This window comes from Myxine glutinosa, unplaced genomic scaffold (genome assembly GCF_964187855.1).
Source record: "Myxine glutinosa unplaced genomic scaffold, kmMyxGlut1.1 SCAFFOLD_686, whole genome shotgun sequence".
NCBI classification, from domain to species: domain Eukaryota; kingdom Metazoa; phylum Chordata; class Myxini; order Myxiniformes; family Myxinidae; genus Myxine; species Myxine glutinosa.
This window is the reverse complement of record NW_027616781.1, coordinates 119,921-146,139: the sequence shown is the minus strand read 5'-3', so window position 1 is coordinate 146,139 and position 26,219 is coordinate 119,921. Positions and strand designations below refer to the sequence as shown.

Sequence of the window (26,219 nt, the reverse complement as noted above, 5' to 3'; positions counted from 1 at the left end):
ATAAACAATGTATTTTCTGTGATTTAATTTTAATTAATGATAATAAAAAATAAAAATAAATATATAACTCTTTTAAATTAGAACCAAAAATGAATTACTTTACAAGATTAATAAGAGAGATGAATGTTAAGTATTGTGATGATAATACACCATTTCTTTCAAGGGAAGAGACTATTTGTATTGAGGAAATGTATAAGGGTTTAATGATATTTATTATTCAAAATAATTTTAATGGAAATGTTAATACAAGATACTATATAAATAAAATAATGAATTATTTTGAAATTAAACCCGAACTCAGGATAAAATATAGAGTTTCTAAAATAGCTCAAAAAAAGTTAGATGACTTGTTTTCCAAATATATAAATGAATGATTTTTTACCCGTTTGGGAAAATTAGATAAAATTTAATAACCATAAAAACATTCCAAATTCATTGAGATGTCTAATAGTTGGTTCAAGCGGATGTGGAAAAACCTGTTTACTTTTAAAGATGCTCCTTGGTCCTAATTTTTTAGATTATGATAATTTAATAATTTTTACGAAGTCAAGTTTTCAACCCGAGTATCAACTACTATTACAAGGTTTTAATGCGGGTCTTAAAAAGGAAGACATTATCGGTTTATTTAAACTTCAAAACAAACTAAATGATTATAATATTGAAGATATAATACAATTATTTTGTGATACACAGAAATCAAAATCGAAACCAAAACCCATAACTTGTATTCTCAGTGATAATATGGATGATATACCTTCACCTCAAGATTTAGATAAATCAAAAAAGAACCTCGTCATCTTTGATGATTGTGTTAATGAGAGAAACCAAACAGTAATGGACAGCTACTATACAAGAGGGAGACATTCTTCTTGTAATTGTATTTATCTTAGTCAGTCATATTTTCAACTCCCTCGACGCTCAATAAGAAACAATGCCAATACTTTTATTTTATTTAAGTTAAATTCAATAGATGTAAATAATTTTTGGAGAGATAATTGCTCTACGTTATGTAGTAAAAAAGAATTTGAAAATTATATGAAACACACGATTGGAAAATATAAATATATTGTTGTGAAACAAGATGAGATATTAAAGGATGTATTTTTATTTTAAACATAATTACATATATAAATGATAACTATTATTATTAATCTTGTGGGTAAATCTGCTTCAGGAAAGAACTTTCATAAATCTAAACTCTTGAATAGTAAAAATGAAAAGATTGTAAGTTTTTTTTAAAACACCCTATGATTCGTTTTGTGAGTACTACAACCAGAGCAAAGCGACCAGGAGAAGTAGAAGGGAAAGATTATTACTACATTTCAATGGAGGAACATATGTGATTGAGGAACGAAGGTCAAATATTTGAGGAGGTCTCTCTTGGTTCTACAAAATATTCACATTGTAAGAGTGAGTTAAATAAAGTAAAATCTAATGGTCTTAGGATTTTAGAAACTAATCCTGAAGGAATGAGACAAATTATTAAACAATTGTGTGGTGATGGAGTTAAGATTTTATCATTCGGTTTTGATATCGATGAGGAGACTCAGCGCAAACGTATGAAAAGCAGAGATAAAAGTATTAGTGAAGAAGAAATAACAACTCGTATTAATACCAATAAAGAATTTGATGAAATATTTAAAGAAAAGGATTTATTTCAACACATTTACTATAATGATGAAGAAAAGGAAAATTTTCCCATTGACCTTTACAATTCATTAAATGATATTTTTCAATACTAAATGAATGCCGAAGAAAGAGCAAGAAAGTTTAAGGAACATCAACAATTAGTTTCAAAAGTTGTTAAACAACAGGAAGGGATAAAGAAGAAACGGAGACAAAAACTGACTGGCGAAGAAGTCTTTGAAAGAAAACAAGAGAAATTCTTTAAACCACTTTTGAAAACTCAACACTCACCTACAGTTCCCACAGTAGAATTTACTCCAAAAAAACTTCAAATGATCAAAGATTTTAGTCAAATGACAGAGCAAGAACTTGGAGAATTACAATATGATGATGAAGGATTATTTCGGAAACTTGAGGAGGTAAATCAACCACCTAATTATGTTGTGGAAGCTCTTCAAAACAATGAATATTCGGCGGGTTCAAAAACCAGAGCAGGTCTCATTCCAACAGAAGAACCAGCACAGTTCCATCTTGTGAAAGAAAAGTTATTGATATTTAATGATAAATTGGTGTTCTTAAGTTCTGCTCAACCAAATGTTGAATTAACTCCAAGATTAATGTTTCTTCTAACAAACTCCGGATTCAGCGGTTCAAAATATTTTGAGGAACCACTTGATATGGAAAGAGAGGAAGATAGGGTATATATTGATTTACTAAATGCACTTGATTATAGAGTTTCTGTTGCTGGTAAAAGTAAGAAGAATGAGAAGGAGAAACATATTATTGATGCTTTAAGTAAGCTTGGTTCGGGTGTTAGCTTTCTTCCAAATGACCCATCACAATTAGTTAATAGGTTATTATTGTTGTTAGGTAGAAAGAAGGCTGGAAACAACAATTGTTTTAATGAAGCATCCGCCATTTTAGATCAGTTGATGAATATGAAAATAATTAATAAATGTCAATACAAATATATTTTATTAGATATTAAATAAAATGAGAAGCACAATTCTTAGTTTTAATTTCACAACGAGTGATTACACAGCTTCATTCCCTTACCCACTACAACTTGACCCCCTTGTCACATATGAGGCTTCTTTGTTGTCAATGGAAACTTATAATACACTTTTTAATATCACAGAGAAAAACAACAAGTTTAGTTATAATCCAGGAAGTGAATATAAAACTATAACCGTTTCACCCGGAGCTTACGAGATTTCTCAAATATCTTCTGAAGTCTCTCGCCTTATGAAAGAAAAAGGTGATGAACCCAAAAATATGGTAATATATATTCAAAAACACACTTCAAAATCAACTATTAAACTTAAAAATAATTATAAAGTTGATTTCACGATTGAAAATTCGTTTAGAGAGCTATTGGGTTTCTCTTCAAAAAAGATTGAAAATAACGGGACGTTTTACAGTGATAATGTTATCCAAATATCCTCCGGTATAAATTCAGTATTAATTCATTGTGATTTGATTGATGGTGCTTATAACGATGGAATAAGAACAAATACAATATTTTCATTCAGTGCATACTCAACCCCGATTGGTTATAAATTTAATATGGAACCAAAAAATCTTGTCTATTTACCTGTGTCAGGAAAAACCATATACAGAGTAAATTTTAGGATAACCGACCAAGATAATCGTATGATATCCTTTAATGATGAAATTATATCCATCAGAATTCACCTACGTGAAGTTTTTCAATAAATAAATAATGGTTATTGTGAGAAAACACGAGTTGGGAAAATATAAAATAATTACAGGGGAGGGCATGTTCCTTTCACCATACTATAAGGGTGAAGGTATGTTTCTTGGGAGAGGATACTATAAACCTAAGAGACAACGAGGTGTAGGTCATCAATTTCGAAATAAAGGAGATGGGATAATTGATACTCTAATGGGTATTGGTTCAACCATCCTTAAACATAAAGACCTAATTGGTTCAACTGCTTCTTCCGTGGGTTCAGTTGTGGATGCTATAAAGAGTATAAAAGATGCTCAAAAGGAGTCTCATAAATTATTATTATTATTATTATTATTATTTTTTTGTATACAAGATCGAGGCTCGTGAAAGAGCGAACATTAATCACACAGAAAGACAAACAGACACACAAAACAAATAACATCGGGAGTGGTAGACAAGATGGGGAGAGAGGGGGAAGGACACAAACACAACATTTGAGAGCAGGGACCGAGAGACATGGAGACATCGAGAGAACTGTGGGAGGGAGAGGGCTTTGGGGGGGAGGCATGGGAAGGGGGGGGGGGGGGTGGGAGAGGTATAAAACATATGGACACTGCCAAGACTTCCAGGAAAGAAGTTGGAATTTCAAACAAGGTGGATCTGGGGTGAATTAGTGGGGGTAGAAAAGATCAAGGTTTTGGATGGGGGAAGATAAGAGATGGTGGTGAACAGCTGTTTTGAAGACCTGGAGGGAGGAGTGTGATTGAAGTGAGTGTGGGAGTTTGTTCCAGAGGCGGGAGAAAAGAGGAATGAAAGAGTGAAGGTGAGCAGAGAGCCGAGATTTCGGCAGTTTAACCATCAGAGGGTGGCTGGCAGATCTTGTGCGACCTGTAGGAATATTTGGGGGACAGAGCACAGAGAGAGCTGGGGGAGCAAGGCCGGAGAGGAGTCGGTAGAAGACAGAAAGACCACCTACCTGCCTGCGGTGAGTGAGTGAAAGGCCCTCAGAGATAGCTTCATCGCGGGAGATTCCAATGATTCTGAAAGCTTTGGATTCAACAGCGTGAAGCCGAGCCAGGTGTGAGGCAGGAGCACCAGCCCATAGGGGAGAACAGTATTCCATTGAGCTGCGGATGAAAGCCTTCCTTGTATGTGGTGAGGAGCTCAGGTGTGCCTAGGAAGGACTTCGCACGACGGAGGATGCCCAGTCGGCGACTGGCTTTGGAGGCCTGCTTGGAAATGTGGTTTTCCCAAGAAAGATCATGGCAGATGGTGAGACCCAAAAGCTTGAGCGACAGAACTTCTTGGAGAGGATTGTTGAGAAAGTATATGGGAGGGTTGTCCAGTCGATCTTTTCGGAGAGACATAGTAAGAGTGTGAGATTTGTCAGGATTGAAAGACATGTTCCACATGTTTGACCAGTCTGTGATTTTGTCCAGGTCTTCAGAGAGTGAGGAGGCTGCAGACTGCCGATCTGAGGGAAGAGGAATGGAGCGGCAGAGAGTGGAGTCATCAGCAAAGAGATACAGAGGATTTTCCAGAGAGTCGGAGAGATCATTGATAAAGACCAGAAAAAGCACAGGGCCCAGCACACTGCCTTGGGGAACGCCAGCCTGAACGGGAAGGGGAGATGAGAGAAATCCATTCAGGGCCACACGTTGACTACGACCAGAGAGGAAGTCCGCAAGCCATGCATGGAGATTTCCATGGATACCATAGGAGGAGAGTTTGGTGAGCAGAGCTGGGTGCCAGACCGTATCGAAGGCACGTGATATGTCAAGGGAGACAGCTCTGATTTCCTGTTTGGCATTGAGGACCTCCTTCCATTGTTGAGACAGCAGAAGCAGCATGTCCAGAGTAGAGTGACCTGGTCTGAAACCAAATTGATGATCAGAGATCAAGCCATTGGAGAAGAGGAAAGATTTCATATCCGAAGCAATGATGGATTCCATGACTTTGCTGATAATTGGGAGCAGGCTGATTGGTCTGTAGTTGCAAGGATCTGTTTTTGCACCTTTTTTGTGTAAAGCGGTAATGTTTGCTGATTTCCAGGATGCTGGCAGATGACCTTGAGCAAAGGATAGGGTGAAAAGAACAGAGAGAGGGTGAGATAGAGTGGCAGAGCAGGATTTTAGGACCCATGGGCTGATGCCATCTGGTCCAGTTGCAGAATCAGAGTCGAGGTTTGACAAAAACTCCTCCACCTTGTCAGGAGAGAAGGTCACAGAGTCCAGGAGCAGTTTGGTTCGACTAGGAAAGGTGGGAACAGAGAGAGATGGGTTTGGGACTAAGGATTTTGAGGCAAACACAGAGTTGAGGCATTCGGCTTTGTCACGTGCGATGTCAACTGTGTGGCCATTTGAGGTAAGGGAGGGGATGGAGGGGGAACAAACACCAGAAACGGATTTGACCAGACGCCACCAGGATTTGGAGGAAGGAGACAGGTTTGAGAGTTCATTCTTGAGTGAGGAGAGATAGTGCTTCCTGGCACTCCTGAGGGTAGACACACACTTGTTCCGAGCTTGGTGGAAGGAACTGAGATTTCCTTCAGTTGGATTAGCCTTCCAAGAGGCAAAGGCAAGTTGTTTCAGGGCAACTGCCTCACCACAAGATTCAGTGTACCATGGACGGGAGGAAGGGTAAGACAACTGAAGGCGAGATGGGATAAATCTGTGCATGAGAGAGATCAGTTTGCTTTGGAAGAATTCCCAGGAAGAATTGATGTCAGAGGCAGTGGAGATGGGAGACCAATCCAGACGATTGATGGCTGCTTGAAGACCGTCCCAGTCGGCCTGAGTGAAATGCCAGACTCGTCGACGCTGAGGAGGCTCTCTGAGAATGGCCAGAGAGATGTCCACTTTGACAAGCACATGATCAGAAGAACCGATTGGAGCAGAAGAAGAGCAGCAGACATTAGCAGGGAAGTTAGTCATAACCAAGTCTAGAAGAGAAGATACTCCATTGGCTGAGATCCGGGTCGGGAAATTGACAGATTGTGTCAATCCCAGTGAGTCACAGAAGTCCTTTGCTGAGGTGCCATGACTGGTGAGAGAGGAACCCACACCCAACCAGGTGGCATGATGACAATTGAAGTCACCACATATGAGGAAGAGAGAGTTGGGATGAGTGGATAGAAGTTGGTCCATGTTGTCAGACAGTGAAATGTAGATGGAGTCATCACTGTTTGGGGGACGGTACAGAACACATATGAACAAAAGGTGGGAGCGGAGAGGAAGCCATAGCCAGAGGTACTCCTGGGGGTGAGGAGGAGAGAGGGCAGTGCAAGGAGAGTGAGGAAGAGAGTTTTTGATAAAGATAGCCACCCCACCACCAGGCCGAGGCTCAGGTCTATCATACCGGAGGAGGGAGTAACCAGGAAGAGATATTAAGGAATCAGAGACATCTTGAAGGAGGAAAGTCTCTGTTAAGCAGATCAAGTCTGGATTGTCAGAAGCAACCTGTATGGAGAGATCAGTCAGGTTTGAACGAAGGCCCCGGATGTTTGAGGTCCATACCGTTAATGAAGAGAGAGGGGGAGCATCGGGTACAGGACAGGGGAGGGGAGGAGTAGGGTAAGATGAAGGATGAGAGGGGAAGGTAGGGAGAGCAGTTGTTAGTGTGTCAGCGATTGCAGAAGAGTTCCAAGAAAGGGAAGGATGAGGAGGATGAAAGGTTTGAAGGTGAAGGGATGAGGCACAGAGAGGGGTTGTTTGAGGGGGGGGCAGAGGAAAGAAGAAGGTTGGGGGGGTGGAGGTATGAGATAGAAGGGAGACGAAGTGGGGAGGAGGCAGCTTTGAGGAGGAGGGGGGAGGAGGGAGAATTGGAGAGGAATGGTATGGGGGGAGATTTGAATGGGAGGGGTTGGGGGGGAGTTTTGAAGGGGAGGAGTGAGGGGGGAGTTTAGGAGGGGAAGGGCAAGGGGGGAGTTCAGGAGTGGAAGGGCAAGGGGGGAGTTCAGGAGTGGAGGGGTAGGGGGGGGAGTTTAAGAGTGGCGGGGCAAGGGGGGAGTTTAGGAGTGTAGGTGCAAGGGGAGGGATTTGGATGGGAGGGGCAAGAGGGGAGTTTAGAAAGTGGATGATTAATGAAAGACGAACATTGAAAACAAATTGGGTTTGTTGCGATTTTCAAGTTAGCAATCCGGTTCAGAATGATGGAGGAGGGATGGAATGAATGTGAATTTAGACCATGTAGTGAGGGAGACGTATAAGATATTGAATTTCTTTTTTTTGAGGTGGAATGAGTTGGAGAGGAAATTGAGAAAAGCCTTTTAAATAGGAAGAAAAACAGCGTGTTGTAAAATACCACTGAGTAAAACACTGAAGGGGAAAGGTTATACATATTTAAATAATATTGAAACAGAACCGTGAACAATCTTATGTGCACAAAAATACCAACGGGGGGAGAGCCGAGAGGGACCACCACGAGTCACGTGAAGGGCAAACGGTGGATGGCAAGGAGTTAATGGGGGCGGGGCGAACAGCACACCTGGACAGAAAATACAGGATGAGTCAACAGTACACGTGGAGAAAGGAAAATAAATGTTTTTGGTTTTTTTTGTTTGTTTGTTTGGTTTTTGGGGGTGGGGGGGGGGGGGAGGTGGGGATTTAGAACGCTAGACAGAGTATTATGTTCGGGGTAGAAGGGAAAAAAACTAAGAGCCAAGCAAAACACGATTAAGATAACAAACACCGACGGGGGTACAACTACAAGGCCGCACACGAGGAGCAGAACACGATTAAATAATTACAAGTAACAGGAAATTCAAACCAAAAGTAACTATAATCAAAACAATAACGCAAGGACGATAAAATAACGAGTTGAAATTTGACAATCTATCTGGGGAAATGGGGGAGAAACACGTGGTCGAAGAACGAACGAACGAACGAATAAGAATGAATAAACGAATGAGAACAGAGAAGGAAATGTTTTTTTTTTGGATTTTTTTGAGTTGTGATTTACACAAGGAAGAGGGCTATGGGGTGAAAAGATTGGGAAAACAGAGAACGAAAGTTATTGGATCACAAAAACACGGACCGCTGAGAGAAAAACAAAGCCTCAAGGTTGTACAGTGTTCACTGTACAACTACAAGGCCTCAAAACACAACCCGAATTAACACGATTTTCAATACAGGTATGAAAGATTTGCACCGAAAATCTTCGTCGGGAGACAATATATACACCATAAAATAAATAGTTATAACGAAAATACAAATGGGAACAATTACTTAACTTCGATTTCGATGGATAGCATGGAGAGCTGAGAATAAACGAACCCTCGCCAGCAAGACCGGAAACGGAAGATCAAATTACAAGCAATCAAAGAAATAAAAAAAGGTAAAACTCAACTATCTTCACAAGAACGACAAAAAATCATTAAAATACTTGGGTCAGGGTTTCAACAATTTTAATGCTATATAAATACAAGTATGGAAGTGATTGATAGTATCGATGATTTGGATGATACGATTATCATTTCAAACTCCACTAAAAAGGAAGACTATTTCAAGGTAAATGCTATAACAGGAACAGACTGGAATTCAAATGGAACAAAAAGTTTTGAAATAAATAATCAACAAACTTACTTGAATATAGCTGATAGTTTCTTGCTGTGTAAATTTAAATTCACTAAGGCTGCGAATAATACTAATGCTACACTCGTAAATGATTTCTTCTGGAAAATGTTTGATAGTGTCCGCCTGTATATTGGAACACAAGAGGTTGAAGCGGTTGATTATGTCTCTGCTACATCTGAAATGATGAAATTTACACTATATTGGGTTAGGGTTGGGATTTTGAATGTGAGGGTTAGGGATGGGTTGGGTTAGGGATGGGGTTGGGTTAGGGATGGGGTTGGGTTAGGGATGGGGTTGGGTTAGGGATGGGGTTGAGTTAGGGATGGGGTTGGGTTAGGGATGGGGTTGGGTTAGGGTTTGTATATTATTATGACTCACTCACACATACACACACAAAAGTTAAGCCCCAAATGAAAAGTTGAGGGATTCTGTGTTTGGGGTTCACAGATCTCAAGAACGTATCCCCATTATACACACACAAAAGTTAAGCCCCAACTAAAAAGTTGTGGGATTCTGTGTTTGGGGTTCACAGATTTAAAAACGTATCCCCATTATACACACACAAAAGTTAAGCCCCAACTAAAAAGTTGTGGGATTCTGTGTTTGGGGTTCACAGATTTAAAAACGTATCCTCATTACATTTTATTTATTTATTTATTATTTTCAAGGGTATTATCTGCTTACTTGTGTTTTTTGTAATTCTTGCGAGTAAAATGAACCCAAGATTTCTTCTCCATTTAAATCATATAATTTGTAGGTTCAAGGAGTACAATTATTTGTCAATAATTACAATAATACAGTTCATTCATCAACAAAATCAAAATCATCGGAAACATTTACAAAATTAGAATATGAAAAGGAGATTAATTTGAGAAAGCCCAGGTTTAAAGTTGGTGATATTGTAAGAATATACAAATGGAAAAGTCATTTTGAGAAAGGTTATACACAAAAATGGACTCGTGAATTATTTCAAATCATTGATGTAATGGATACATCAATCCCAACTTTTAAATAAATGGATACATCCATTACATCAATGATTTTAAATAATTCACGAGTCCATTTTTGTGTATAACCTTTCTCAAAATGACTTTTCCATTTGTATATTCTTACAATATCACCAACTTTAAACCTGGGCTTTCTCAAATTAATCTCCTTTTCATATTCTAATTTTGTAAATGTTTCCGATGATTTTGATTTTGTTGATGAATGAACTGTATTATTGTAATTATTGACAATATCCTGAATTAAATACACCCATTTTTGAGAACCGAGTTGTGTGAATTTTTTATATAGTCTCTCTTTCAAAGTACGATTAAAACGCTCAATAACAACTGCTTTTCCTTCATTAAAGGTGCTGTATAATTTAATACCCTTCCCCTTAAGAAATTTCATGAATATTTTGTTATAGAACTCTGTTCCCTCAGCGGTCCACAGTTTCTTTGGTTTTCTTTTATCCCTATCAAATATTAGCTTAAAGGCTAACATTAAAGTATCACCCCTTTTATTTTTTAAAGGAACAACCCAAGCAAATCTCCTCCTCAAATCAATAACGGTTAAAGCATACCTGTATCCCTTATCATTATTTAGTTCAATTAAATCAGCGGACCATATGTGGTCGGTGTATTTAGAATAAACCTTCCTTCTTTTAAACTTTGTGATTATAGGTTTATGTAATTCATTAGCCAAAAGCTCCTCAGTCTTGATAACATCATTGGAGTTTAATAGTTTTTTGGGAAATAACCAAGACCAAGTTTCAATTTAACACTTATCATTTTTTTCACAATAAACCTATCAACTTTCTCTCTCAATGTCGGATTTCGTATCAAGGACAAATTATACAACATTTCTCTGTCTGCTTCATGTTTTTCATCCAATGTAGTGGTATTCCCATAAGCAATGTCATGCTTCATACACACTTCATCAACCCTATTTATAGGTCTGGACCAAGGTTTAGGATTGTCAGCCTCATCTAATCTTTTATCCAAGTTTGTTCCTGGACCACAGAAAGAATACCCTGGAAGGTGTAATTCCCCTGGAATTCCAGTTGTTGTAAATTTACTTCCTGACAGAAACTTTTGTATGTCTCCTCCACTTTTAGGAGAGATGAATTGGCACTTTTTAGAGCCACACACTTGACATATTCCTTTTTGATAAACTCTATTATTTTTAGCTTTAACATAAGAGATATTTTTAGATTTAGTTTTCTTTTTACATTTGAGACAATAACTCATATTTATTTATCAGAAAAATTCCGACAGAGTATCAAAACCTTTTTGGTTTTTAACATATACATTTCAATCTTTATTTTTAAAACATAAAGAATCCTAAGGAATGCCTTCACTCTCTCCTCCATTTATTTACAAATAAAACTATCTAAAGTCAATTACACCGACATCATCAACCACATAATCTTTTCCTTCTTCTTCTTCTTTATCCCCACTTTCTCGTTTAAATCTCCTCCCTGAAACTGAAGACATTGACGTCGTTATTCTTGAAAATAATATTTTCATTAGACTTCTCATTTCTTTATTTTCCTCCTCAGTGCATTGAGTTTGATTTATTTGCTGTAATACCTTCAATCTTTTGTTAATCTCACTGATTTCCATCTTTTTATATTTTTCCTCCCTCTCTCTTTGCTCCCTCTCCTCCTTCTCTCTTTTCTCCCTTTCCTCCCTCTCCTTTTTCTCCCTTTCCTCCTTCTCCTTTTTCTCCCTTTCCTCCTTTTTCTTTTTCTCCCTTTCCTCCTCCTTTTTCGCCCTTTCCTCCTTCTCCTTTTTCTCCCTTTCCTCCTTCTCCTTTTTCTCCCTTTCCTCCTTCTCCTTTTTCTCTCTTTCCTCCTTCTCTTCTTCAACTCCTTCCTCATCCCTTGCTACCCTTGAGTTTGAACCCCAAATAATATTATACATATACTCATCTGGATTTTGAGATATTCTTGTATCAATATTTATTTTTCTCATAATAGGATACCAATAAGATTTGTTGACGATTTCTAAAAGAGTTTTATATTTCATAACTTTGAGAAGTTCATTTTTATTTAATACTTTAAACAAGTCTCTATTTGTGGGTTTAACAATATCAGTATAAGGCCAGTTTTTTATGACAAAATTCCCATGTATATGCTCCAATCATAAGGTATGTAATACCGAGCACCCTTTTCTTGTAGGTATCCTTGAATACAAAAATTATAATTCTCTTGTAGTCTTCTTCCTGCCATTTATGTATCAGAAATATATGTGAGATTAATATTATGACAGGTAATACCACCCCATCTTCCCACTACCAAATCGGTTTGTATTCCTCGGCTTTCTATCCTTATCTCATTACCTTCCTTCTTTGTCATGCTAACCATCGCTATACTATCATATATTTTTCTTTTCTTAAAACCATGTATTTGTTGTTTATTAATTGTACTTCCACATAAATCCTTATCCTCACCAAGTGGATAATATTCTTCTTTACGAGACTGATTCAAATCATGTAGGTCTTCTATGTTTATTGAAAAAGACCAATTATACCCTAAATCAGGCATATCATACCCCCATTTATTAATTCGCATATTAACTATATGTCCTTCTTTATAAAATTCAATTGTAAGCAGGTAGTTAAATTCAATGAGGAAAGGTGTATGGTCAGTATAACCAGGTGTTGTGGTTGTAAATTTTACTTGTTTAACAAAACGTGCTGTTTTCTTTAAAAATATATATTGTGATAAATCACTAAATCTAATTAAGTCTTTCGCATCTGTAGGGTTTGGATAATTGATTAATTTATAAGTATTCTTCATATTAATATTTTTACTTACACTATATTTTTGTCGTTCAGTCTGTGCCTTTGTATAATAATTTGACAAATCAATATCCTGAGAGGATTTTCCAAAGATAGAACCATCTTTTCCAACATAAGTCATTTATATTAGATTTAAAATGATATCATAAAAATTTTCATTATTGTTGAGTTGAAATAATACATATAAACATAATTGACCACAACATTTAGAATTAATTTCTTGAACTTGAAATGTTTGATAAACACCATTCTGTAAGAATTGTATTACTTCAACAGGTGGTGGCATACCATAACTATCAAAATAATATTTATACTGACTATTATGAATACAAACCCAATGAGAACCATTCTGTGTGTCTAAATTCATAATAATATTCTTTGTATTCTTATTTATATGTATTAATTCATCTCTCATACAAATAACCACATTATCAATTTTTAGTGTTTTACAATACTTAGCTAGTTCTATATTTGACGTTGTATTCTTTCCAAATTGTTTAAACCATTTATCCATTTATTTATGAGAAAGATACAATCCATTACCCCGTTTAGTTAGTTTAACACCCGCTTGAGCGATAGAGGAAAGCATATCTCCAACCAACAATCTAGCTTTATCAGGTAGACTTTCAAGTTTTTGAGCAAAATATACAATTACACCACTTCCACTAATTTGTTTCTCCAACTCCTTGTTATGTCTTTCCAATTATTTTTGAGCTTTTAGTTGTGCCTTCCTTTCGTTAGCAGTTTTTACCGCTGCTGAAATACCACCAGTCAATGCTCCCGCCGCACTTAAACCAGCAAATAAAGGAATTAGAAACGGGAGAAATCCTCCTCTTGACTCGTCTATTGAATATTTCTTTAACATAGGTTTCGTCATTTTAATTTTAAGTGAACCAGTATCATTTAGTGTTTTTACTTGTGTGTGTGTGAGTAAAACATCAATTCTTACAGCTCCTTTTCTTTGAATTGTATTAACATTAATAATACAAGGCTTTTGATTTTGAATACAAGATGTTAATTTATTAAGATTGATTTGATTAACATATACCCCTACCATTTATTTATGAGAAAAAACCTATGTGATATTAATCATAACACCATTATCTGTATTAATCTGTAATTCTGTTTCTTCCAAAAGCAAACAATAAGCATTAACTTCTTCATTCTCTCCTCTTTCAATGTATAGAGAAGTATCCACTCTATTAGACTTTATAGTTTCCTTTTGAGAACTCAGGTCAATTGTGTAGATTGTATAAAGTTTTTGAAACGCAACCATATCCAAAATAGGGTCATTATTACCGTTGCTTTCACACACCTTTTGGTAAGACTTGTAGGCTTCCGCATAATCATTTTTTTCCCAATCAATTTCCAATCTATCTCGCGGATAAAATGTGCCATCAAGAGAAACCCGAAGTTGTTTCACCTTAGCATTATCACTCAGCGCATTATTCTTATTAGTACCGTCCTCTCCATCTAGTTTTTTAAAAATGAGCCAGAGGTATCGTGGCTTTCCTTGAAGAACACCCAAATTCCAAGTGTAGGTAGTGTGTTCCAGTTTAACGTGTTGACATCTTCTTTTAAGGTATGATACATTTAGCGGTTTCTTTGAGTTAAGTCTTCTATTTAACATCTCTTCCATTTTAAGATTAGGAGTGTATTCACTGATATACCAACACAAATCATTAATAACAAATTTATTGTTGTCTCCAAAAGCATTTTCAACCCCAAAAAGCAACCTATTTCCATTATCATTCCTTTGTAGTTGAAATCTAATTTTAAGACCATACAAAACTTTGTCATAATCACAAAATCCAAATATACCTTTCAGAGGTACTGCTACGGTAAAACTATTCTCTGGTTTTGTGTCATCATTATACATTGCCTTCCTTTGACTATAACCAGGGTCTGTGTTTGTACCCGTTGACATATCAGGAATAAAACCTTCAACAGCTCCCTTACCCATTCTATCACTAAACGAATACCATCCCTAACCCAACCCCAACCCTAACACTCACATTCAAAATCCCAACCCTAACCCAACCCCATTCCTAACCCAACCCCATCCCTAACCCTCACATTCAAAATCCCACCCAAACCCTAACATAATCTTTTTTTTCTTCTTTTTAAAAATACGTATTTCATTTATTTTTTTTCCTCTTCCTTCCAATTCTGTCTTTCAAGGCTTTCAAGTTTGAAGAAGTAGAAATGGGAAGAAAGAATTTTCCAGCATTTTCTTCCTCGAACTTTCTTGATATTGCTTAAATCAAGCGTCATTAAACAAAGAACATTGTTCATTGCTTTAGAATCAAAAGAGTCTCCAAGATGGACCCCACAGGTAGAGTCTCCAAAATAAAACCAACTTTCCAAGTTCCCAAGGTATAACCACATTCCTGTTGAGCCTCCAAGATAGGTATCACATTCCGAGTCATCAAAACAAAACCCCCAATTCCGAGTCGCCAAAAATATAACCATCTTTCCAAGTCTCCAAGGTAGAACCACAATTTTCAGAAATATTGGGGGTTTCCGTGATAAGTCTCACATAGTATAACTGCAGACCATCAGGGAAAACTTCCCTTTCCCAATTTTTTAGGGTTTCTATGATGTGTCTCACATAGTATAACTGCGGACCATCAGGGAGAACTCTCCTTGCCCAATTTTTTAGGGTTTCTATGATGTGTCTCACATAGTATAACTGCGGACCATCAGGGAGAATTCCCGTTTCCCAATTTTTTAGGGTTTCTATGATGTGTCTCACATAGTATAACTGCGGACCATCAGGGAGAACTCCCCTTTCCCAATTTTCAGAAATTTGTGGGTCTCCAATGTATGACTTGTATTCTGGCTCATCAAGGTAGAACTTGTTCAGTGGGTTTTGTTTTGATAACTCACAACAAGTATCATCATGGTAAAACTCTTTTTCAGGATTTTGTGGATCTCCAAGGTATAACTCTTTGGCTGGGTCATCAAGGTAGAACTCGTTCTGGGGGTCTTGGTTGTTCAAAATGTCTTCAAACAAAAAAATAACTTCATCCCAAGTTGTGTTAAAAGCAGAATTTTCATTTCGTATCTCAGATACAATTTCCTGTGAAAGAAAATAACAATGTATTAATTTAATACAATATTTTTATTTGTATAAATCAAGCTCTATGAATATTAAAATAAACTTTGTTAACTCTTACACAAGTCTCATCTAAAAAAAAAAAAAAAATTAAAATAAATAATTAAATAAATAATTAATTAAATAAATAAATAAATAAATAAATAAACAAACTTACCTCCATTGATAAGAGGTTCGAGTCCAGTTCATCAATCTGAAGGTTGAGTTCTACACAGGTAGTAGGACTCCAAGGAATAGAAAAGTTATCCCATTCCATTTCGGCATAGTAGTCCATTCTCAAGTGAAGCAGAAAGCGTGTTTGAAAAAGCCTGTGTGGTCGGTGCCTTTTATAAGGACTGGGTGTGTCATTTCCTGTGGAAATTCCCTGGGCGTGTCTTAACTGGAAATGATGTGATGGGAATTCCCTGAAAATGATGTAATGTATTACCTGGAAATGATACAATGCTGAAGAGTTTAAAAAGTGGGTGGGGCTTAGCAAAAGTGGGTGGGGCTTAGCAGAAGTGGGCGTGGCTTATCAAAAAGTGGGGGCGGCTTAACAAAAAGTGGGCGTGGCTTCGGAAAAAATGGGCGGGTCTTACCAAAAAGTGGGAGGGGCTTACCAAAAAGTGGACGGAGCTTAAAAGGTGGGCAGAGCCTACCAAAAAGTGTGTGGCACTGGAGGCGCTCAAACAAGAACATTGAGGGAGGTTTATCATTTTATCTCAACTCAGTTAAAATATCTTAATAAAGAACCAAACTCAAACATCTTTTTTGTTAATATATTAGATGGTGAAGGGAGTGGCAAGAGAATTAAATTATTTCCCACGCATAAACAAATATTTGTAGGATCAATGTTTGAGTGGTCTACTCGGGATCATTGATAGAAAGAGTACCATAAGATCAAGGGGGAATCATTGTTTGAGTGTCAAAAGGCTAAAAGGTTCGTAAAGAGGTGAGAAGAAAATTAACATGGAAGTGAATGGGTCGATGTTTGAGTGGGTCAAAGATAATCTGCCAGATGATATGTAGAAGAAGGATTATAGGTCTATAAGAGAAAACAAATATTTGTAGTGTTTGAGTGGTCTAATGAACAACATTAAGGATAGGTACTATAGACAAAAGGTTCATAAAGATGAGGGTGGAAGAAATAGAGGTGTTAATGGGCAATGAGGTTAAGAGGAAAATTAACATGTAAGTCAATGGGAAAATGAGAGTGTCCCAGAAGCAACATATATACACTACTGCTGTGCCTATAACGTCGATGTTATAGGCAAAGGACATTCCTATTGATTCGATTACTTGATGTTATTTTTGTGCAAAGTGAAAATATATCTCGGCAATTTCCCGTGTGTGGCGACGAATTTTTAATATATCTCGGTATTTTCCCGTCTGTTATTTCAGGCGGTGTATGACTGACCATGCCGCGATTTAAAATATATATATCTCGGCAATTTCCCGTGTGTGGCGACACGTGAACGAAGCTATGCTCCTCTCTCCACATTATTGTGACGACGTATAAATTAAATATTTCATCGTGACGATTGTCATAAAATGGACGAATTTTTTAATATATCTCGGCATTTTCCCATCTGTTATTTCAAGCGGTTTATGACTGACCATGCCGCGATTAAAAAAATATATCTCGGCAATTTCCCGTATGTGGCGACACGTGAACGAAGCTATGCTCCTCTCTCCACATTATTGTGACGACGTATAAATTAAATATTTCATCGTGACGATTGTCATCAAATGGACGAATTTTTAATATATCTCGGCATTTTCCCGTCTGTTATTTCGGGCGGTGTATGACTGACCATGCCGCGATTTAAACAAAATATATATATATCTCGGCATTTTCCCGTCTCTTATTTCGGGCGGTGTATGACTGACCATGCCGCGATTTTAAAAAAAATATCTCAATGGACTTGAAGTTACAGGCCTTTGAGAATTCATTTCGTTCTATAAAGGGCAACTTTCATCGGATTTTCTTCCCGTTTTTTTTCAACCGAGTCTAAAACTATGTTAGCGACTGTGAAAAATGAAATGATATATCGAATTTGATTTGAAATAAAACTGTGTGAGAGAGGAGGACACCACGGGCCTACAAAACAGGCCTCAAAGCTATGCGAGTTAATAAAATGGTGGATATTTGTTTATATGAAGCCTCTCCCACAATGGGTGGAGCTATGGTTCCCAGAATGGCTGGAGCTTTGAGGTTTTGTCTTCTCTGCAAGAACAAGAAGAAGAGCAAGAAGAAGAAGAACAACAACAACAACAGCAGATGGCACTCTATGACCAGCGTCTTGCGACGCGGCTAAAAACAAGAACTTCCTTCACAAACCAAACTATTATTTACACTGGATCAAAGTTATGGAATTCGCTTAATGGGGAACCTAAACGCCTGATGGAAGTCAATCAAGTGCACCGAGCGAAGACTGCAGGATTAGCAGAGCATGTGGAAAACTCAACAGAGTACCGAAGACAATTTATGTACAAGCATGAACACAACAAACCAGAAAAGGTATCTCTCGCTCACCTTGCAATAAACTTCCAAACACAGGTGTGATTAGAAGATGCCATGCACCAAACCAAAACAGCAACAAATACATCCCCAAAGATTGGAAGAAAAAAAAATACAAGATGAAATAACAGCAGATATATATTGACAACTGGGAGAACGACAAATGAGCAGGGAAATATACAAAAAAGAGTTGGACAAATTGGGGATAGACGAAGAAGGATTACTGGAATGGCTAAGAAGAGGCCAGCTCAACTGGGACGGAGAACGATTCATAACAATTGCCCAAGATCAAGAACACAACACTAATGGATTAAAAAAGATGGCGGGACAATCAGAAAAGTGCAGGTTGTGCGAGGTAGAAACAAAGTATGCAAACTGCAAACTCATGGAAACATGAACCAAAAGCAATCATTGAAAACAAGGAAGTAATGCTCACACATGGCCTGATGATCCCATTAAGCCTGAACATACAAAAAAAAGCATTGCGACCGGATATAGTATTGAGGTACAAAAATTAAAGCAGGTTTTGCTGATTGGGATATCAGTACCCAGCGATTTGGGCCTAAACAACGCAGAAATCAAGAAAATAACCAAATACAAGAACCTCAAAAATGAAGTGAAAAATATCCTGGAATCTGAAGAGCATCAACATTTTACCTGTGATAATTGGAACAACAGGAATGATGAAGAAGAACCTCACTGAGATTAAAAAACCCTCCCCGGGAATATTACCACAAATGAACGACAACTGGAGGCAATCCGGGGTTCGGAGACAATCCTGAAAAGATAACTTGGAACAAAACTCTGAAAACGTTGAACAGCTTGATCCATGAACCGTAATCGCTTACCGAAGAGGAGGTTGATACTTTGGGTCCAAGGAGGACTCCGTTCCACATCCTGAAACCCGAAAATGGAGATAACAACCAACGATACAGGTCGTGAACGACACAGGTAGTGGTGCGACAAAGTTCGGCCGACAAAAGGCCTTATTTGTACTCATATTAAACACTAATGTTACCATGCATGTGTTGGGTTTTCATTGTTCAATAAGCGAATATGTGATATAGCAGGGGGTGCTGCATCTCGAAGCACACCGTCCACACCTGTGAACACAAGGCCTCTCTGCCTTGTCTACCTGAAGGTAGTTAGCAGTAAATGACATGTTGTGTGTATTCTGTGTAAAAAGTAAATTGTCATGGACCAAGCTGCCAACACCCCAGTAAAATTGCTTGTTTGCAATTTGCTCCATAATCATCACACCTGGCTGCAATTGTTTGGAAGTATCTGGACGTGGATATAGCACAGGGGTCACAGAGCAAACAGCCTCCTCCTGTATCGCCTCGAGCATCGATTGGAGGAGTAGAATGAGAATGTGACATGTATGTATTGTCAACAGCAGATCAATGAATCTATTATGTGTGACCATGAGAAGAAAAAGAAAAAAAATTCAGGATATTAAACACTTACCTGTGACCCAGCCCGCTTTCCAACTTGGACGAAGGCACAGACAGGATGAAATGCACCTGTCCCACACGTGTACAAATGGCTTTCGTTAAAAGGATGCAGGACACGAACAAAGTTGCCACACTCGGTCTGGGGAGTGTAGAGGAGACATTATTAAATAATCAGAATAAAAATAATTGTAATCAGAATAAAGGCAATAAAACTGAACTATGAAGCTAAAAGAATGACAAGTACAGGTACATTCATAGTACCCCCATGCCAAATAATTAAATATCCTACAGCGCGGCATTGCCGGGGCACCTCCGGTGCCCGGCAACACCGCAGTGCAGCTCACAGAGACTGCATTGGGAGGGAGAGGTGTACAATAATTGTTTGATTAATTGTATGATTAAAATCAAAAAAAGATTATCACAAAATATTTTCTTAATCAATTGGCTAATCGCATAACTAAACCACTCGTGCTTTATCCGAACATTGTTCTTTTAAAAAAATAATTAAATAAGTCATTAATAAAAAATAAAAAAATTAATTGATTAATCAATAAATAATTAATCGATTAAATGATTAATCAATAAATCAAAAATATCCTTGATAGCCACATCACTTGGTCACTGTCATGTCCAAATATTAGCTTCCTAGCTCAAAAGGTGCCTGAAAAGCTGAATGCCTCAACTCTGTGTTTGCCTCTAAATCTTGTGTCCCAAACCCATCCCTCTCTGTACCCACCATACCCAGTCGTACCCAGCTGCTCCTGGACTCTGTGTCCTTTCCTCCTGACAAGGTGGAAAAGTTTCTGTCAACCCTCGACTCGGATTCTGCAGCTGGACCTGACGGCATCAGCCCACGGGTCCTAAAATCCTGTTCTTCCGCTCTTTCACTCCCTCTCTCTGTTCTCTTCACCCTCTCTTTTGCTCAAGGTCATCTTCCATCTGCTTGGAAATCTGCCAACATCACCGCTTTGCACAAAAAAGGTGCAAAAACAGATCCCAGCAACTACAGACCAATCAGCCTTCTCCCAATTATCAGCAAAGTCATGGAATCCATCATTGCTTCAGATATGAAATCTTTCCTCTTCTCCAATGGCTTGATCTCTGATCATCAATTTGGTTTCAGACCTGGACACTCTACTCTGGACATGCTGCTTCTGCTTTCACAACAATGGATGGAGGTCCTCAATGCCAAACAGGAAATTAGAGCAGTCTCCCTTGACATATCACGTGCCTTCGATACGGTCTGGCACCCCGCTCTGCTCACCAAACTCTCCTCTTTTGGTATCCATGGAAATCTCCACGCATGGCTGGCGGACTTCCTCTCTAGTCGTAGTCAACGTGTGGCCCTGAATGGGTTTCTCTCATCTCCTCTTCCTGTTCAGGCTGGAGTTCCCCAAGGCAGTGTTCTGGGCCTTGTGCTTTTTCTGGTCTTCATCAATGATCTCTCTGACTCTCTTGGAAATCCTCTGTATCTCTTTGCTGATGACTCTACTCTCTGTCGCTCCATTCTTCATCCCTCAGATCGGCAGTCTGCAGCCTCCTCACTCTCTGCAGACCTGGACAAAATCACAGACTGGGCAAACAAGTGGAACATGTCTTTCAATCCTGACAAATCTCACACTCTTACGATGTCTCTCCGAAAAGACTGACTGGACAACCCTCCCATCCACTTTCTGAATAATCCTCTCCAAGAAGTTCTGTCACTCAAGCTTTTGGGTCTCACTATCTGCCATGATCTTTCCTGGGAAAACCACATTTCAAATCTGGCCTCCAAAGCCAGTCGCCGACTGGGCATCCTCCGTCGTGCGAAGTCCTTCCTTGGCACACCTGAGCTCCTCACCACATACAAGGCTTTCATCTGCAGCTCAATGGAATACTGCTCTCCCCTCTGGGCTGGTGCTCCTGCCTCACATCTAGCTCGTCTTCACGCTGTTGAAACCAAAGCATTCAGAATCATTGGAATCTCCCGCGATGAAGCTAACTCCAAGGGCCTCTCATTCACTCACCGCAGGCAGGTTGGTGGTCTTTCCTTCTTCTACCGACTCCTCTCTGGCCTTTCCCCCCCAGCTCTCTCTGGGCTCTGTCCCGCAAATATTCCTACAGGTCGCACAAGATCTGCCTGCAACCCTCTTATGGTCAAACTGCCAAAATCAAGACTCTCTGCTCACCTTCACTCCTTCATTCCTCTTTTCTCCCGCCTCTGGAACAAACTCCCTCACTCTCTTCAATCCCACTCCACCCTCCAGGTCTTTAAAACAGCTGTGCACCACCATCTCTTATCTTCCCCCATCCAAAACCTTGATCTTTTCTACCCCCGCTAATTTCACCCCAATTCCACTTTTTTGAAATACCACCTTCTGTCCTGGAATTCCTTGGTGTCCTTGTGTTTTATACTTCTCCTCCCCCCCCCCCCCTTCCCATGCCTCCTCCCCCCAAGCCCTCTCCCTTCCACACATCTCCCTGCTCTCAAATGTTGTGTTTGTGTGCTTCCCCTCTCTCCCCATCTTGTCTTCCGCTCCCTCTTTTTATATATTTTGTTCGTCTGGTTGATTTGTTTGTGAAATAAATGTTAGCTCTTTCACGAGCCTCGGTTCAGTATACAAAAAAGAAAAAAAAAAAGATATTGGCCAAATGAGAAAGAAAATAAATAAATGATTAATAATGAAAATAACTAAATAATAACCATAAAAAATTAAATTATTAATCAATTCGGTCAGAGAACACCGAAACCACCACCATTTCATCAGAATCTGTAACTTAAAAAAAAAAAATTTAGTCATTAATTGAATAATTAAATAATTAATCGATTAATTGATTAATTGATTAATTAATAAATCCAAAATAGCCTTTGCAGCCAAATCACCTGGTCATTGGCATGTCCAAATATCAGCTTCCCAACTCGAAAGGTGCCTGAGTTAATGGTCAGAAGAGAAAGGAAATTTAATTAATTAAAAAGTACTTAATTAATCGCTAATAACTAAATAACTCCTCAATTAATTGATTAATCAAAAAACAAAAAATACAGTTTTTGAAAAACGACATGCTCACTAATGTGCCGAAATTTCAGATTCCGAGCTCAAAAGATGGCTGAGATATCGCCTGGACAAACAAACAAACAAACAAACAAGAAAACAAACAAGAAAAGATACATTCGAAGTACACCGCCCGCATGCCAAATAATTAAATATCCTACAGCGCGGCATTTCCGGGGCGCCTCTGGCACCCGGCAATACCGCAGTGCAGCTCAGAGAGACTGCATTGGGAATGAGAGGTGTACAATAATTGATTGATTAATTGGATAATTAAAATCAATAAAAGATAATCATAAAATATTTTCTTAATCAATTGGCTAATAGCATAACTAAACCACGAGTGCTTCATCCGAAGATGTATCTTTTAGAAATGTAATTTTAAAAAGTCGTTAATAAAAAATTTAATAATTAATTTATTAATCAATGAATAATTTGTCGATTAAATGATTAATCAATAAATCAAAAATATCCTTTATAACCACATCACTTGGTCACTGTCATTTCCAAATATTAGCTTCCGAGCTCAAAAGGTGCCTGAGATATTGCCCAGAGGAGAAATAAAATAAATAAATAATTAATAATGAAAATAAATAAATATTAATCATTAAAAAATGAAATAATTAATCAATTCGCTAATAGAACACAAACCACCACCATTTCATCAGAATCTGTAACTCAAAAAAAGTTTTTACTCATTAATCGAATAATTTAATAATTAATCGATTAATTGATTAATTGATTAATCAATAAATAAAAAATAGCCTTTGCAGCCAAATCACTTGGTCATTGGGCATGCCCAAATATCAGCTTCCTAACTCAAAAGGTGCCTGAGATAATGGCCAGAAGAGAAGGGAAATGTATAATTACTTAATTAATCGCTAATAATTAAATAACTCATCAATTAATTGATTAATCAAAAAACAAAAAACACCGTTTTTGACAAAGTACTTGCTCACTATTGTGCCGAGATATCGCCCGGACAAACAAGAAAGAAAACAAGAAAACAAACAAACAAACAACCAGAGTGAAAACTGAGTACTCCCTCTCAGCATGCGTCAATTCCGAGCCCCATTTCGGTGCCCGGCAATGACGTTATGCAGCACCTGGGGATTGCATAGGAAAGGAGTACAACAACAACAACATGCATTTTAAGGCCATTTTCCCTGCTAGAGCATGGGTTAGCCTTGCGGTCCCCATGACAATCTTCTCCATTTGCCCGATTTTCTGCATCTCTCCTTGTTAACCCCCTTGCCCGCATTTCTTCTTCCACCAACTTTAGCCAAGTCTTTCTCGGTCTTCCCCGTCCTCTACTTCCTTCTACATTCATTTCCATCACTCTTCTCAACCAGTCACTTTCATCCTTCCTCAACACATGACCAAACCATCTCAACCTGTTCCTCTTCACAGCATCAATCACAGGCTCTATTCCCATCATCTTTCGCAATTCATCATTTGTCTTCCTCTCTCTCAACGATACTCCGCACATCCACCGAACCATTCGCATTTCCACCCTTTCCTGCCTTCGTTGCTGCTCTACGTTCATTACCCATGTCTCGCTCCCATAAATCATAACACTTCTCACACATGCAGCATACACCTTTCCCTTCAGCTTCAATGACACTCCCCTCCTCGTCAGCACGCCACTCAATTCCCGAAACTTCTTCCATGCACATCTCACTCTAGCAACCGTTGCAGAGTCTGATCCACCTTCTCCATTCAGCATGTCTCCTCTGTAGCAAAACGTTTTCACACCTTCCAGCTTCACGCCGTCTCCAAGATCCAACTCAACATTTCCTCCATCTGCAGCTCCCTCTGTGCACACCTTACATTTGAATGTAGCTGCCACACTGGTTAATGACCCTCTCAGACCACTACATTTTTGATGAACCCACTCAGCGCACATTGTACATTGAATGGAATTCACTCCAACACCCTTCCTGCACACAGCACAGGGCCACTTCCCAGTTCTTTCCACCTCACCACATGCTTTACCACTTGCCATCACCTTCGTCTTTTCTATATTCACCTTCAGACCTTTTGTCTCCATACATTCCTTCCACTTGTTCATCTTTTCCTTCAGTCCATCCATACTTTCCACAATCAACACCAGATCATAGGAAAGGAGTGGTGTACAATAATTCCTGCTCAGCAGAAGTTTGGGCTGAACACACGGGCAGGCAGGTGCAGTGTACGTTTCGCTAAGGAATGCCACCTGACCACCCACAGTGGCCGGCTGCGTGGACATGTTTATGCCTGTGGTAACAAAAGCTGTAAGTTCACTTTCCTGAGTGACCCAGGCTGGAATATCACAGATGTGTAGAGTTTTGCCAAACATTATTGTCCATCGCACCTTTCCTATGCCATCCCCAGGCGCTGCATAACGTCATTGCCGGGCAACGAAAGGCGGCTCGGCAATGACGCACGCTGAAAGGGAGTACTCAGTTTTCACTCTGGTTGTTTTCTTGCTTTCTTGTTTGTTTGTCTGGGCGATATCTGCGCCATCCTTTGAGCTAGGAAGCTGAAATTTCGGCACAATAGTGAGCAAGTCCTTTGTCAAAAAGGGTATTTTTTGTTTTTTGATTAATCAATTAATTGATGAGATATTTAATTATTAGCGATTATTTAAGTACTTATTCATTTCCTATCTCTTCTGGGCATTATCTCAGGCACCTTTTGAGATAGGAAGCTGATATTTGGGCATGCCAATGACTAAATGATTTGGCTGCAAAGGATATTTTTTATTTATTGATTAATCAATTCATCAATTAATCGATTAATTATTTAATTATTCAATTAATGACTAACATTTTTTTTTTTTAAGTTACAGATTCTGATGAAATGGTGGTGGTTTCGGTGTTCTCTGACCGAATTGATTAATAATTTAATTTTTTATGGTTATTATTTAGTTATTTTCATTATTAATCATTTATTTATTTTCTTTCTCATCTGTGCAATATCTCAGGCACCTTTTGAGCTAGGAAGCTGATATTTGGATAGGACAATGACCAAGTGATTTGGCTGTAAAAGGTATTTTTTATTTATTGATTAATTCATTAATCGATTAATTATTTAATGATTCGATGAATGACTAAATTAATTTTTATTTTAAGTTACAGATTCGGATGAAATGGTGTTGGTTTATGTATTATATGAGCCAATTGATTAACTATTTAATTTTTTTATGATTATTAATTCTTTATTTTCATTATTAATCATTTATTTATTTTCTTTCTCATCTTGGCAATATCTCAGGCACCATTTGAGCTAGGAAGCTAATATTTGGACACGAAAGTGACCAGATGATGTGGCCATAAAATCGATTTTTGATTTATTGATTAATCATTTAATCGATTAATTATTTATTGATTAATCAATTAATTATTTAATTTTTTATTAATGACCTATTTAATTAAATTTCTAAAAGATACATCGTC

The 26,219-nt window shown here is 38.2% G+C and overlaps 1 protein-coding gene across 1 annotated transcript in view; it reads right to left on the bottom strand.

The window, feature by feature from the left end:
- LOC144889077 (semaphorin-3B-like) overlaps positions 1–26,219 on the bottom strand; it is an 89,553-nt gene that overhangs the window by 26,108 nt on the left and 37,226 nt on the right. The window contains exon 4 of the mRNA XM_078768905.1: positions 19,767–19,892. Coding sequence (XP_078625031.1) covers positions 19,767–19,892 — 126 coding nt within the window. The remainder of the gene's footprint in view (positions 1–19,766; positions 19,893–26,219) is intronic.